Here is a 17,195-nt window from a genome sequence, read left to right on the forward strand (position 1 = left end):
AACATGAACTAAAGTGTGTAACTATTCTGATTCAGTAGCAAGAAAAAAGAAGGCGCAAACAAGTTTGAAGGACAAGAAGAGATCAAAAGATAATGAGTAACACTTAGCTTTTAACACCATGGTAGCTACCTGTTGAAAAACAATACAGTGGATAAATACATAGGGCTTTGGGCCATTCCCTCTTCATAATGGGATTACTTTCTGCCTGTTTCCCTTCCCTGCTTCTAATTTGATTGGTTTCCTCCCTATACGTGTGTTGTTCATTTCAAGGAGCATTTCATTCTCACTTTGTTTTGAATGGGTGGCATGTAGCAGTCCATTGCTGACATCAGACTTTGAATTGCAGTATATAGGATGGTCTATTTTCTCTTCCTCTGCCTTCCTCCTTCCTTGTCCACTATTTTTATTAAAAAACTATTGTCTAACCAGTGCTTGCCCTGCAAGTCTCTTTTTTCCCTGAGAGTTGCCTGTCACTATATGAGTGGGAGACCATTTTAAATTGTTATTTTATAACTTTTCCAAGATTTCTATCCAGGCATGCTCAGGCACACACAAGTGTGACAGACATTTCATTGTGTTTTCTTTTAAGAAAGCTATTTAAAAATGGTCCCCAAGCATGCATGCACACTTGCAGTGGATATTGTGAATGAATCTGAAAAACAATGGCTGTCCGGTGGGTGCATACAAGTGAAACAGCCATGTTTGAATGGTTTTCTTTTATCAAAACAAATTCATTCAAAGATGACCGTTGTGTATGCATCTTGTGGGAAACAGGATTTGAGAAGTCCAAGTATACATTTAAAATCAGGTGAGCCTTATACTAAATAATTGTAGTACTAGCAGTTCAGCAAATTATACTTTACTTCAGTGGTGCTTTTTACACATACATGGGCAGATCAGGAATACATTTATCTGAAATGGGTTGTTGTGAGTACATCCATTTATGACACAGTTTGAACCACAGTAATGGGCATTATGCATTGTAGTATTGTCATGAGGCTTTCTTGGGCCCACCTTAGTTCTCTATTTTAGCTTCCCATCTCATACATTTTAGGTTGACATCGTTTTTAGCGTTTTTCTTTATATGTTTTAATCTTGCACACTAATATTCTGAGAATACACTGTATACGTTGCTTGTTTCCAGTAAGCCTTTCTTGCCATGTAAGGTGTACACTCTCTTCAAGGCTAGGAACATAGAACAAGATATCCTACTACTTGCATTGTCTGACATATCATGGCAGTAGAGCTGCACCTCCAACACAGGGAGGTTTTAATTATTTAAATGGTTAACTGCGCTACACATGTCAGAGGAGCACTCTGGCCGTGAGTGTCCTGGAAGGAATCCTGTGTTCGATTTGCAGCTCTACTGACGTTAACCTTTCATCTTGCAGAGAAGGAATGCCAACTCTACTCTGGACTGGCTCCCTGGCCCAGCAATCAAGGTATGCGTGGTTTCAGGCTAAACTTCAGGATCTGGCAGAGGGAACTCTCAGAGTGATAGGTAGGGATATATAGCAAAAAGAGTGCCATGGTTGGATTATTTATTCTGTTCACTATGTTGGTAATGCTGGTTACAATGCTTTGTCTCATCTGCCTAATAATTGCAGCTCATTTTCTATGTGCAAGAATACATTTATTTCAATAAATGTTCGATAACCTTTATTCTTATCTTTCGTGTGTTTACCCTGGGCATGCATGAGTAAACAGCAAAAAGATAAGATGTATTTCCACAATTTCCTTGGGAATCAGAGTGGCCATGTTCAAGGTTGCCAAAATCATCTCTTACCCTGGGAAGTTTAGGAGTTCAGGTGAGGCACCGTGAGCTAGCTAGGAATGGGGCTGACATTTCCTGATGGTGTAGATGGACTCAGTCCCTTCATACTGAAGTTCTGTTACACTAATACCAGTCCTACCTTTTGTGGGAACAGTATAACAGCTGAGAAATCCGGGGTTGGAGTATCACAGGCTGAAGGAACTGTAGCCGGTAGGGGCTAATAGTGTATCTGGTAGGTCTGCCATTTGAGTATTTCTTAAGGACGGCTTTAAGATATAATAGATCTTGATTATCTGAATATACATCTGCAAAAACTGCTGGTGCAGTCAGCAGTTCACCTACAACTGTGATACTTATATGCTACTGTTATGACTAAAAGTTAAGCTTTGTGGGCTTTTATTTTAATTGGTGCTGGGATCATATGGGAATGTTGTAATAAGCATTCAGGCAGTGTAGCTGTCTTAATAATATGCTTTAGGATCTTGTTATTTAATGTTTGACTAGGTAATTATGTTACTACACTGTATATGTCAATAATGCAAACATTTTAGATGCGACTAATAAACTGTTTGAATGACTTACTAACTAAAATCAGTAGACTCCTACCTCAAAGATGGTGGAAGGGGAACCCGAATCATTGCTGGGGTTGCAACAGCTGAGTGCAAAAAATGGGTAAAAAGTGTCAGAACTTTTCAAGATATCGAGGGAACAATGGTGTGGAGAGAAATGCTCACCAGAATTAATGAAGCATTGGGATAGGCACCAATGTCAATGAGGTCAACACTGAAAGTAGTAGGAAAACTAAACCAATAATGCAGAAAGAAATAGACATTCTTTGTTGAATAATGAGATCAAGTCATTCTATTGAAGATATTAGAGGATTCTCAGTAGCAAGTAGTCCAAGGTGCCACTCATTACTTGCCCTAAACAGATTACTTCAAGATGCTTTAGTGTTTGAGATTACTTGAACACATTTACTGCCTCTGGGTCTCTGGTGAAGACTGTCAACACCTGATTTTCTGAGATGTTGCTACAAACAATTATTGACCAAGTTTCCATTGGTAGCCTTTGGTGCCTATGTGTTATCCAGCTACTTTATTTTCAACATTTTCGGTAGTTTAAATACCATTTTGTAATCAGTAACCCTGGTTCACTCAGACTCTGAGAGTGTCAGTATTTTATTGTGTTGATTGTAAGAATTTGTTTCGAGTGTTTTATAAAGCACAAACATGAACCAAGGGTATCAGAGCTCTGTACAGACAAAAGCCATAACCTGTTTCATAAACAAACATTACTAAGTAATGGCAAAAACAAAGCTCGTGAAAAAAAACTGAGAACAAGAGAAAGCCATAACCTATTCCTTGACTATATTATATCATGACAGGGGAGCAAACTCCACTCCTAAAACATGTCGTCCATGATTGCACTTTGGGCGTTTAATAGATCGGCGCAGCCTATGGTAGCCATGGTAACTGTAGCTCATAGAGAGTATGTCAGGTGATAATGGTGTTCCCCCAACCATTGCTATGGAAGTAATCTGTTTCGTAAAATTATTTTCTCCTCCTTCTTCAAGGTTCTGGTCTAGGAGTTTGTTTGAATTTCCGAGAGGGAGTTCGAGAGTCTCAGGGCAGCTCCTCTTTAGAGTATAAAAGAGGAAAACTATGCACGCTTCAGCGCATGTACCTGTAGCAATAGCCTTCATGGTGAAACAGATGGAAGGTCCCTAAAACAGGGATCTCAGGATATTTGTAAAATTTTAATTCGTACATTAGGCTAGTGAAACTTCCGGCAAAATTACTGGCCTGGTGCCAATCATTTCTGCGGTTTCATCTCTACAGTTCTACAATATGATGGTATTAGCAGCATCTCTGAAGCTTACTGGGATACAGAAACCCAATCTGTGACTGATTTGTGGTAGCCTAAAAATACTAATATTTAAAAGAATGTAGTATCCTATAAAAAGAGAAAGATGGTTTCAACACACTTTTTTGTGATATATTTGTCTTTGAGTACAAAGCAAAAATAACTGAACATACAGCTCTAATTATGAAAGTAAGATCTGAAGAGAAACCTCGGCGTTTTAGTACCTGTACACGGCGCGCTTATCAGCCTCCAATTGTGCTTGTGGATCTAGGGTGACACTGGGTGGAACAGGGGTGTTGGCTGCTGTGGGAGGTGCAGGGATGCGGACTGGTTGGGCCTTGGCAGTTTGTTGAGTGGTGGCCGTCATCTACCAAGAAAAGGCAAGCAATTATCAATGAGTCAGAAACACGAAGGTATTCAAACACAAGGCAAGAAAGAGAAGTATCAAAGATGAATTGGATACGACAATGTCAACAAACTGCAAATATTATATAATAAACATGTTCATTTTTGATTAAATAAAACCTCTCAAACCATTACGTTACGGAAACAGCATTACGTTATTCTATGAAACTACATTTAATTGTAAGTTTCATTACAAAATAAATCAATATGAAACAAGAACACAAAGTTTGGTCGCACTTCTATTGTCTAGCATGCTACAAATTTACTGTATCATACTGCATAGCACACCTTAATATAAATGAGCAACTTCTCTCATATCCAATAGCTCTTCTGCCTTTTACATTTTCTTGCCCTTTCTGCGCTGGTATCGTTTTGAAACTTAATTACATTAACAAAAAAATGTGTTTTCTAACACTTTCATAAAAGGGGTAGGAGAGTCTATCATTCTTGTATAACAAGGAAGCAAAGTCCATTCCATACAACTCATACCAGGATGGCAAAGAATAAACAAGCAGCGGCGGTCCCTCCGCTTAGGTGGGGGAGCATTGCCCTACTGCTAATAAAGGCAGCAGAAAAACAAAATGGTAATACATTATTGTAATTTTATTTTTCTGCTATCTAGGGTTTGTGCTGTCTAGGGTCGGGCAGGGAGGGCCAGCATCCTATGTGTCAGGAGGGAGGCTGAGTAGTGGTGCACTCTAAGTGCACATTTCAGTTTGACCAACTGTCTAAGGCCGGCCAAACTGACATGCGCACTTAGAACTCACCCCCCAAGCTGTATTTTACAGCCAGGTGGAGACCAAGTGCAGGCTCCAAGTCCCTCCCTGAGTGGCATTTCAGCCCACTCAGGCCAATCCCAGTGCTTCTCTCATGCTGTGTATCAGCATGAGAGAAGCTTCTGGATTGGGTGGAAAGGAAAGCCAAGCAAGCATTGAAGCGGTGGGAGCAGCTGAGGTGAGGTGGGCAGGTAAGTGCAATTAAAAAAAAATATTATTCTCCCCCTGCTCCAGGCGCTGCCCCACCAGCCCATCCTGGTAGCAGCTGCCACTGTGAACAAGTCTTAGCTAATAAAATTCCCATCTAAAGACTGGTCATTATTTTGTACTTAAAATGTTTTCCAATCTGTAGCCTTAATTTAGCAGAAATGTTTTAAGGTTTTAAATTCAACTGTATAGGTTGGTGGAGGACCTTTAGCTGGTTTTTTTATATTTTTTTTTTATTTGAGGAAAGTGTCGTCTGTCAGTAGAATACACTCAACAATGTCTGGGTGGCAGATAACCTAATTTCACCACTTGGGTAAGGCATTGCTTTACACCAAATACACGTTTGAAAAAATTTCTGGATGAAATAGCAACTTCATGCCCTAAAATTGTTGTCTGAATGCTTGAACCGGCACAACCCAAGACATTTGTCTGTGCAAAACCTGTCAATGTAGGTTTTATAAAAGGTGCCCTACCCTCTTCAGCAGTATTGAATATACTTCCAGAATTCATTTATGAGCCTTTTTCCAAAAGTGGCATTTCCTAACGTCAATGGATGATCTCCACATCAGAAATGGGGAGCTGCTGCCTTCCTTCTTCCACCTATTATATATTTTCTTTATGGTAATTGCTCGCCCCATGTGAATCACAAACTAAGCATCATCAGAAGCATGATCTAAGGGCCTGATTTAGATCTTGGCGGATGAGTTATTCCATCACAAATGTGACCGTTAGTCCATCCACCTTATTACAATTTCCATAGGATGTAATGGCATCGTAATACAGCAGGCAGAATATCCATCACGTTTTAGACAGAGTAAACCTATCCTCTAAGATCTAAATCAGGCACTAAGATATGCATCAACCACAGATGTTTTTAAATGAGGGCTGTAAGCACCCTCAAGATATCCATGAAACCAACTATTGGGCCTGTATGGTGAGCCATATTACATTGTTCATGTCACAATATGTAGTGGATCCCAATGCTTAAAAGGGAAGGGAGGGAAATACAGTGGACACTGTATCATCTTTATGCACATGTCAAGATAAATTGCCAAATCTGTTAGTAGAAGAACATGAGATGAATTCATTCATTTACCGAACAAAACAGTGACAATACGTTTTAGAATCAAAAACCCAAATGATTAATTTGTAATATCCCTCAGTACAAAGGAGGACATAGTTGGAGTTTTATATATGCATTGTTAATGAAGGGGATCTAGACCTTAGAAGTTGCCAACTTGTACCATACAACCTGTATATTTTGCTACTGTAACACAGATTCCTTACTCACATGAGGTCGCAGATGCAGATTTTACACCTTATTCTCTAACAACTTTTACAATCTCTGCTGGTCAGAGACCACCAGGTGAATGGTAGAAAGCCACACTTCATGATTTTTGGATAATTTACCTGACATTCATCACCTCCTATGCGAAGAGATAGTACCTGAATACTCGATCCATCAAGGTGGGGTGTAGAGAAGAGGCTTGTCATATATAGAACAGTCATTTAATAAGCAAACCCTTCATTCAATTTAGCTTTGTGTAAACACCTTAAATCTGGTACTGAATAAACTTAAGAGTCCTGCCTACTCTCTGTCATGTGCACAGAGTACATTGCAGGTGCATTTGTGCCTTCAAATAATATGGACTGCTACATGAAGCCTTGATTGTAGTTATCACATTGGTGCATGCAGGCAGGGTTCCATGTTTCTAGTCCTCGCCCTTTACAAATCATTTTATCAAGTGACTGACAGCCTCATGTACTAAACATGAGTCGCAAAAGAGGCAGCCATGACAGCAAATTAATAAAGCAAGATGAGCCAAGCAAGTATTGTATTGTATTGTATTTATATAGCGCTTACTACCCCTGATGAGGCGTTGAAGTGCTTTTCGGCAAGTAGCACGCTACTCCGGAACCCAAGAGGAATTAGTGGTGGATTAGTATAGGGAGATAGGTTTACAGTTTTAGTATTATTATGAGGTGATTTGAGCAGAGGGTATGTGAGTTTGTTAGTTGGATTGACTAGAGTTATGGAGGGATAGAGGAGGGAAGAATCCAGAAGTGTTAACCATGAGTTTATAGAAATAGGATGAGGTTTGGGATGAGTAAAGGAGAGATGGAGGAGGGAAGAGTCTGTAGAAAGGGTTAGGGAGCTTATAGTAGCAGGAGGGGTTTTGGATGAGTCAAAGGTGAAATAAATGTGAGAGAACTTAGTAGGGTTGTCTGGGAGATCATGGTATTAAACTGAGGTTTGGGTGAGCTAGATGTGAAAGAGGAGGGAAGAGCTTAGGCAGGGTTATTTTGGAGACGAAAGTAGTAGAATGGGTTTGGGATGAGTCAGAGTGGGGATGGAGGATAGATTGATAGAGACATGACATATGGTGATGGGAAGACAAAGTAAAGCTTACAAGAGAGTACATTTATATTATTATTTTAATTGATAATTTTATTTATATATATATATATATATATTTTTTTGTGTGTGTTTGTTTAATCATTATTTTTATTTTCATTTAATTATTTATTAAATTAGTATTAATATTTTCATTTTTTACTTTAATTTACTTATTTATAATTTAAATTTTATTTATAGATTTTGTTTATTTATTTTTATTTAATTTTTCTCTAGTACAGCAGGACTAGAGTAATAAATAAAATAGATATGCAAATACATAGTAAGGGAATATACAGTATGTTCAAGGAATATAATAATGGGTATAATAATGTGAGAAGAAAATAAGTTTTGTATAAACACAGACTTTCAAGATTTGTAATATTTGAAGTTAATTAATAAGTGTACTTTTCTAACACTTATTTCTTTCCTCAATTTTTGAATAGTGAAATGCTTATGATAATAAAACATATGATTAGTGTCATATAAAAACGAGAGAAGGGATTCATAAGTATCTAATATAATAACTTATCTAGGAGCTATGCAATGACAACGCATCAGGCTCAACTTCGAGTTTATGCCATGAAAATGCTTGCCATGTATACTGTGCAACAAACAATGTAAAAATATAATACATACTCTTTAAAATTAAAAATGAATTAAAGATCTCTCTCTCTCTACAGATATATATATATATATGTATAAATATATATATATATATATATATATATATATATATATATATATATATATATATTTCTTTAACATGTGGAAGTGTTTCATCTTAGAAAATCAGAATATATCACTACATAGACAGTCATTTATAAAAGTGATAGTTTTTAAACCTGAAATTAGAAATATTAATGGCTTGTCCCATCCCCCACAGACCATGGCTTTAATGAGCTATGGCAACTCGTTAGTCATGTAAACCCTAAACGTGGCCTAGATTCTTAGTATAGTTGAAGCTACGAAATACTATATTAAAGCCAACAGAAGAGGTACTTGTACAGGGCACATCCTGTACTCAAGTATTTAAAAGTGCCCTCATACATGATAATTAGGGCCACTAAAATCATGCATTTTTGCAGATGTTACGATTTTCGCAGTTATCGATTTGCTGCATGTGCCACATAATCCATCATTTGCCTCTTAATATGCAGATGTTATCAAAACAAATGTTGTTTCTAGCACAAATGGATGAAAAATTCTAAACACTATGGCAACTCAGGTTTCTACACACCGGAAGGATTTTCACAAAAGCTGACTGGTCATCTTTCAGTTGCTAACTGCTGTACATGGGTGTTACATTGGTACTAATTGCGGTGAATTCTTTTCCCAGCCACAGTTACCATTGTAAAAATGACAAAAAGATGTAATAATATCACAAAATGTACAACATTTGGCTATTTTTCCACATAATTTATTCAGCCCTGCCACATAATTTGGTCATTCTCTGCTGCATAGTGGCTCTGATGATATCAAAGAACAAGCATTTGCAATGCAATGAGTCTCACATTTGCTAAAGTTAGAGCTATTAGCATTATAAACTCCTAACAGGACTTTTCTTGCCACATAAACTGAAAATTAAAAGTAAAAAAGCTTCACATAAGGGAGCCGACGGCCACCATGAGCGTGAAGGAGAGACACAAAAGGAAACAGAAGTTCGCTCGTAGTCAAACGTATAGGCAAAAGTGCAATTATCCATGTTACATGGCCAATGTCATGCAATGAGCTTGATTACTGCCCAGCTGAATCGCCCTGCGTTGGTAAATTAAAAAAAAAGTAATACAGAAGCCATGCGGAAAACATGGAGCCTTGTATGTTTTCAGTAGTTTACCGGTGCACTCGAGGAGGGCTATACACCAGAGAAGGCATGACGTATGCATGCCTTTCACTAATGAAATCAATTCAATTTTAAAAGGCAAGCCCACAAACCAACCAAACTGATGGGTGTGATTAAAAGACCACAGAGAGATTACAACAGGTGCCAGAGCGCTTGCGCGCTCAACCCTAAAAAGGAGGCTCTGTGAGATGAAATGTTTGCTTTGGGTCACGGAATTTGGACAAGCAGGAGCATAATTGATTCCATGTTATTTTGGTTCATATTTTGAAATTCAGCCGCCCAACGCATAACGATCTCTCTCTACTGTTCTACATCAGAGATCACTGTTTTAATCTTGGCACATAACAAAAGACTCCGACACAGAGATAGCAAACTGGACTCAGGGCCCCATGTCCAACTGCCAATCAAGGAAAGTATTTTTGGACCTACGCCCCTGCCAGAGCCCCACAGCCCATAAATAGTAGTTTTTATAACCAGTGATTTACCATAATTGTAACATGGTCATGGCTACCATTGCACTAAGCTTGTGATATATAGTCCAGTCACCCTTGACATGGTGATGAACGCACTATTTAAAGGTAAATACATAGTACAGAAGAAACCTTATATTGTAACAACAAAGGGACAACTCAGAACACTAAGATTGCAACTGTTATAAATTACGTATGCAAATAAGGAAACACTTGTTCCAGAATTCATTGCATCCCTGAAACCCATATTCCAAACTCAAGCTCTCAGGTACTTCTTCTGTTGTCAAAAACACAAAAAGGTATGGGGTTCACTTATAATGAGGAGCCATACCCGGGGGAAATTTTCCTGGAGCTCCTTAACCTCACTAGGTGAGTAAATGGTGAATGAGTGCTGTGAAGGGTCGTGACGTGGTGATGGGGGGTATTTCCTTTACGGACTAAGTGGTCTCACACACTATATAGTGTCATGCTTCATCATTTGACACCTAGCCCCACCCAGGTAGGACAATGCCACCTGGGTGGACTAAACCTCACCGTTAAAGGAACGGGAGGGAGTGCGTACATTTTTACTTTCTGGAAATTGTGGGATCCAGCTAAGCTAGGGAAAATATAGAAACACCTAGGCAGTTACCAGTGTGAAATGTACACTTTTAATAATGGTGTCTGCTGGTGTGTTAAAAACAAGGATGGGACACCTCTGTGAGAACTAGGACTCACTGGGTCACCTATCTAAAAATAAATGGCCAACATGTTTCTGCCCTCTACAATGAGCCAAGGAAGGTCTGGGGGCATTCTTCAGGGCCTAGGATCCCTTAAAGTCATGCATTGCAGAGAAAAACATCCAACACTCAGTAAGAGAGTGGGTAAAATATAGTGAGAATTAATGTGGCCTACCTGAAGCGAGGAACTACCTAGAGTAGGTCCCAAGTCTAAAGGCTACTTGCCCCAAAACTCCAGGAGGGGGAGTGTCCCCTTATAGTCACACATGCATCAAAGGAGGCGCTTGCTGTGCGCCTAACCCGGCCCCTCACTGGACCGCTTGCATTGCAACTGTTATAAATTGCGTATGCAAATAAGGAAACACTTGTTCCAGAATTCATTGCATCCCTGAAACCCATATTCCAAACACAAGCTCTCAGGTACTTCTTCTGTTGTCCACAACTTATTCCACCTGTGACTGCTGGTTTCTCTCTCACCTTCTGCTTTCCCCTTGAAGTTTTAGCTCACTCTCATTACTTCTCTTCCTGTAATTTTTGGGCAACATTGGCTTGATGGTGTCCACCTATAAGTAATGCTGATGGTAAATTAATAAATTAGGTACATATGTGTGTGAGTGTGTGTGTATATATATATATATATATACAGGGAGTGCAGAATTATTAGGCAAATGAGTATTTTGACCACATCATCCTCTTTATGCATGTTGTCTTACTCCAAGCTGTATAGGCTCGAAAGCCTACTACCAATTAAGCATATTAGGTGATGTGCATCTCTGTAATGAGAAGGGGTGTGGTCTAATGACATCAACACCCTATATCAGGTGTGCATAATTATTAGGCAACTTCCTTTCCTTTGGCAAAATGGGTCAAAAGAAGGACTTGACAGGCTCAGAAAAGTCAAAAATAGTGAGATATCTTGCAGAGGGATGCAGCACTCTTAAAATTGCAAAGCTTCTGAAGCGTGATCATCGAACAATCAAGCGTTTCATTCAAAATAGTCAACAGGGTCGCAAGAAGCGTGTGGAAAAACCAAGGCGCAAAATAACTGCCCATGAACTGAGAAAAGTCAAGCGTGCAGCTGCCACGATGCCACTTGCCACCAGTTTGGCCATATTTCAGAGCTGCAACATCACTGGAGTGCCCAAAAGCACAAGGTGTGCAATACTCAGAGACATGGCCAAGGTAAGAAAGGCTGAAAGACGACCACCACTGAACAAGACACACAAGCTGAAATGTCAAGACTGGGCCAAGAAATATCTCAAGACTGATTTTTCTAAGGTTTTATGGACTGATGAAATGAGAGTGAGTCTTGATGGGCCAGATGGATGGGCCCGTGGCTGGATTGGTAAAGGGCAGACAGCTCCAGTCCGACTCAGACGCCAGCAAGGTGGAGGTGGAGTACTGGTTTGGGTTGGTATCATCAAAGATGAGCTTGTGGGGCCTTTTCGGGTTGAGGATGGAGTCAAGCTCAACTCCCAGTCCTACTGCCATTTCCTGGAAGACACCTTCTTCAAGCAGTGGTACAGGAAGAAGTCTGCATCCTTCAAGAAAAACATGATTTTCATGCAGGACAATGCTCCATCACACGCGTCCAAGTACTCCACAGCGTGGCTGGCAAGAAAGGGTAGAAAAGAAGGAAATCTAATGACATGGCCTCCTTGTTCACCTGATCTGAACCCCATTGAGAACCTGTGGTCCATCATCAAATGTGAGATTTACAAGGAGGGAAAACAGTACACCTCTCTGAACAGTGTCTGGGAGGCTGTGGTTGCTGCTGCACGCAATGTTGATGGTGAACAGATCAAAACACTGACAGAATCCATGGATGGCAGGCTTTTGAGTGTCCTTGCAAAGAAAGGTGGCTATATTGGTCACTGATTTGTTTTTGTTTTGTTTTTGAATGTCAGAAATGTATATTTGTGAATGTTGAGATGTTATATTGGTTTCACTGGTAATAATAAATAATTGAAATGGGTATATATTTTTTTTTGTTAAGTTGCCTAATAATTATGCACAGTAATAGTCACCTGCACACACAGATATCCCCCTAACATAGCTAAAACTAAAAACAAACTAAAAACTACTTCCAAAAATATTCAGCTTTGATATTAATGAGTTTTTTGGGTTCATTGAGAACATGGTTGTTGTTCAATAATAAAATTAATCCTCAAAAATACAACTTGCCTAATAATTCTGCACTCCCTGTATATATATATATATATATATATATATATATATATATATATATATATATATATATATATATGTGTGTGTGTGTGTGTATATATATGTGGGTGTGTATAAGTGAACATATATGCACACATATTTCTATCTCTCTCTCTCTCTCTCTCTCTCTCTCTCTATATATATATATATATATATATATATATATATATATATATTCACCGAAAAAAAACAAAGGCTACATTATAGTAGGAAATCGAACTGTAAATAAATTTGAATTATTTAAAAACAAAGGTTAGAGGGCTGTTATAATTAGGCTAATATTTTAAATGTACCAAACCGTAGAGACGCCCCTGTAACTGTTGTTTTTTAAAGTGAGTTTGTAGGGTTTTTTTTTAATTCTATTTCCCAACTACAACATCTCTGTAACCTTTGCTTATTCAGTCAATTGTTATGGTTTTTTGATCGTAACGTAATTTTCAATACTATACGTTAATCCAACCACTGCCGTGCACGGCCTTTGGCCGTACGTGACTGCAGTTGGACGCAGTGTCTGGCTTGTGGCCAGACGCTATGGTCAAACCCCCTAACCAACGACCCTACACTGCACACAGTCCTTTGGAGGTGAGTGGCGGGAGTTGTCCGCAGCCTGTCTTCCTAGGTGTGAGAATAGGTGTGAAAGGGTATATCTGTGGGTGAGAGTGGCCTTAAGATTGTCTGTCTGGGTGTGTGAGTGGGTGTATAAGTGTCTTAGTGGGTTTGTCTGTTTTTGCGTGGGTCTGTGAGTCAGTGCGTGAGGGTTTCAGTGGATCTGTGAGTGGGTCTGTGAGAGTCTGAGTGGGTGTATGTGTCTGAGTGGGTCTGTGAGTGGGTGGCTAAGGGTCTGAGTAGGCAGTGAGTGGGTGGGTGTATAGGAGACCGAGTGGGTCTGTGAGTGGTTGTGTAAGGTTCTGAGTGGGACTGTGAGTGGGTGAAAGAGATTGAAAAAGAGAAATTGAGAGAAAGATAGACAGAAGGAGAGTGAGAGGGAGAGATAGAGAGTTTGTTTTGCTTTGGTGAGTGATATACTTAGAATGAGATATTTCTGGACAAACTAAAAAGAGAAATGTACTTGTCAATTAAAAGTGAGATCACCTTGCATTATGAACCTTAAACTTTTGAAGTTGAAAACAAATTAAAGTAGGGAAATGACCACAAACACACCCGACTAGAACCCTTAACTTTCAGTGCGAAGGGTATGTGATTTTAATCTTTAGGCCATAGGTGACTCCTTACTCTGATGCTTCCAGACTTACCTATGACAGTCAACCCACACATGTGATTGGATAAAAATGTGAATGTTCCATCACTAGGAACGTTTAACAGTCAAAACACCAGTAAATAAACAAACACACTGCTAAGCAATACTAGGATTTGAACCTTCAGCCTTCTGAGTGACAGCACAAGGGGGTGAACATTAGGCCAGAAGTGACTCTGTTCCGCTCTGCATCGAAATATAACTATACATTCGTACTAAGCATCTTGATAGTCTTACTCTTTGAAGTCATTGCATGGAGAGACCATTACAATAATAATCACGCTCTCTCTTTATTCCATCTCATCATGGGATGGAAGAGAGAAAGACGGAGCTTCAAGGCCCCCGTGGTCCTAGCCAGCTACCCCCGTCCTGCAGGAGCAAACATTGTTCGCACAAGCAGGGAGCTGCTTTAAATAGCAGCTCCCTGCATGTGGAAGCAATATTTTGATCTGTCTTCCCGGCACGCATATTTGCACGCAGGGAAGACAGATGAAAACTCCACTTTCTGACTGTCAGAAAGCAGACTTTATTTGCTTTTGCTTGGTGGGGTCTGTCAGCTTCCACCAAGCAAAAGCAAACAGCTATGTCCGGGGGTGGGCACCTTGGGACATAGCAGGAGCAGACCCCGGGGGTGACGGTCCCCCTCCAGAATTCTATTTGCTCCAGGGAGTTGGAGGTCCTTGGGACTGTGGGGGGGGCCCATGAGGTCCCCCTGCGTTTCATTTGAAAGAACCCCCAGGAAAGTGGCTGTCCCCAGGGCTGAGGGAGGCAGGCCCCCCCCACGTTAAGCATGATTTAAGTCTCAGGGAGGTGGCAGGCTACAGGGCTGCAGGGGCCAGATGCCCCCCTGCATTGAATATGATATAAGCATCAGAGAGGTGGTGATCCCTGGGCCGCAGGGGGGCCAGATTGCCCTGCATTAAATGTTTTAAACACCAGGGAGGTGGTGGTTCCTGGGGCTGAGGGAGCTGGGCGGCCCCGGCATTAAAATGGCAATGCTCCAGCAACTTGGCCCATATGAGATCTGCCACGACTTGATGTGAAAATTAAAAAAAATGCTTTTTAGTTTTTGGGGGGGTCCCTCAGGGCTCCCATCACCAGAGCTAAGTGGTCAGGGTATCTCTATACTGGTCTCTTTCCTTTTCTTTATGTTTCTGGGACTCGGCCGAAGCTGAGTTCCGAGATGGCTGCCAATATTTCCTTGTTGAAGTGTTGTCAGCCAATCAGATCTCAGCTCGAGATCGGGAGGGTTTGCAAAGCCTTTGCACCCTTATATATATAAATTTGGATTTTCTTTATTTCAGATTTACATCAAATAACAAAAAGGGTGCTTTCTGGATCAAGAGCTACCTGTCTGCCAAATTTGGTGCAATTCCGTCTGGTGGGCCGGGCGCTATCGCTGTTCAAAATCCCTATTCAAATTAGCATGGGAAATGCTCCTTTTTTTGCCCCCCCACCCTTTTCTCGGCCTCACTTGATGAATTATCCAGCAGCTGGCGTGATTGCTTTTACTATAGAAATTAATTCCTAATATATATATATATATATGTATATATATATATATATACATATATATATATATATTTATATATATATATCCACAACAGATGAGGTTGCACTCAACATCCGGCTGCACTGTAGAAAGGTTACGCCACTGCCACCACAAAAGAGATCATTATCAGTTCATTATCTATTTATTCCAAATAAAGTGCAAGTGCAGTGCTGCTTCCAAAACTGGAATGTCAACGCGTTTTGCCTGACATCTTCAACTGGACACTCCCCGCACAATTCTAAACAACCTCAAATAGCCAACTAGTCCTTTATCTATTTTTAACTTCCACACAGTGTAGATCCCTAGAGCGGCCATCTTATAACATCCAAGTGCTCTTATTTCTATCAATCCTTATAGCATGTTGATTCCTACTTTTCAATAATCAAGTAACAATTGACATATATCAATTCTATCATATACATAGTTATTATAAAATAAAATCAGCCATGCTATAAAATAAACACATCTCCATACAGGAATGAGTTTCACATAATTACAATGGTTATTACAATTGTGGTTTCTACTGTCTCCAATATCTTAACTTAAATACATGCATGAATATTAATTCACCTATCTCAATATTTGTTACTGTATGATATATTTTTTAAGTGATCTTGTGCATGTTCTTGAACCAAAAGGATCCCATGATTATGTGGCTCATATTCAACACAAATTCTCCTACTTAATATAAATGAATTGATGAACCACATCAAATCATATCCGTCATTCAACTACCTAGACAGTATATATATCTTTGTGCTGTATGTAATATGCATAACATCTATTTCTTTTCTATCTTGTTCAAAAATGACTATATGCAATCTATCCACAGGAGACATTTATATGGTTACCTTTGCATGTGTCTTATAGCACCATATTCTATGGTCCTCACATATAAATACATGTATTCCAATGGGCCACATTCTGTTGTTCATTCAAAATAGCTCTACATGATCTAATCAATCAAAACTTTCAAACAAATAAAAATACTACATAGGCTAAATGAAGTGCCATCTAAAAAGGGATCTACCAATATGAAAAAGAAAAAGAGAAAGTTAAAGAAAAAGAAAAAGTTATCCTAAAATACAACATTGAATTTTGACAAGCCTGATTTCTATTCCCATCTTATAAAACATCTCATTATGGAATGTATGTGATATATAGTTCTAATGTATCCTAAAGAAATATGGCCAATCTTTTGAGACAAAACCAAAGAAGGGGGATATGGATACAAGACTCTGAAAGATCGCTTAAGATCCCCAACGCTCAAATTGTTATCAACAACTTTCTTCATAAATACACATATAATTCAGCATCCAAATTATGTCCCCAAGGATTCTCTGAACCAAGTGATAGAAGCATCTTCAATACCATCCGACTTAGTTCTAGTGTCCTATCACCCAATCTGGGACCTAATTTGATCGATCTGATCCCATAGAAGCGAAGGGTGCTGCAGTCTCCCCCATGTACATCCCAGATCCCAGAAATGTTTGGCCAGAGGGTAGGATCTGTCTTGATTTGTAATTGCTCTAAGGTGTTGTAAAAATCTACTCTTCAGTTTATGAATGGTGCTGCCTATATAATACTTATGACAACCACATTCAATAACATAAATAGTATATTCAGTTTCACATGTAATTCTGTCTCTGATCAAACACTTTCTTCCTTCAAATGTTTCAAACCTTTGCTTGTTCACAGCATATTTACAGG

At 39.4% G+C, this 17,195-nt stretch overlaps 1 protein-coding gene across 22 annotated transcripts in view; it reads right to left on the bottom strand.

The window, feature by feature from the left end:
- Positions 1-17,195, bottom strand: part of PKNOX2 (PBX/knotted 1 homeobox 2) — a 3,670,033-nt gene that overhangs the window by 921,353 nt on the left and 2,731,485 nt on the right. For all 22 annotated transcript variants that reach the window (XM_069224545.1, XM_069224549.1, XM_069224540.1 and 19 more), the window contains one exon: positions 3,862-4,004. In XM_069224545.1, the coding sequence (XP_069080646.1) occupies positions 3,862-4,004 (143 nt within the window). The remainder of the gene's footprint in view (positions 1-3,861; positions 4,005-17,195) is intronic.

The sequence above is a fragment of the Pleurodeles waltl genome, chromosome 3_1 (genome assembly GCF_031143425.1).
Source record: "Pleurodeles waltl isolate 20211129_DDA chromosome 3_1, aPleWal1.hap1.20221129, whole genome shotgun sequence".
NCBI lineage: Eukaryota > Metazoa > Chordata > Amphibia > Caudata > Salamandridae > Pleurodeles > Pleurodeles waltl.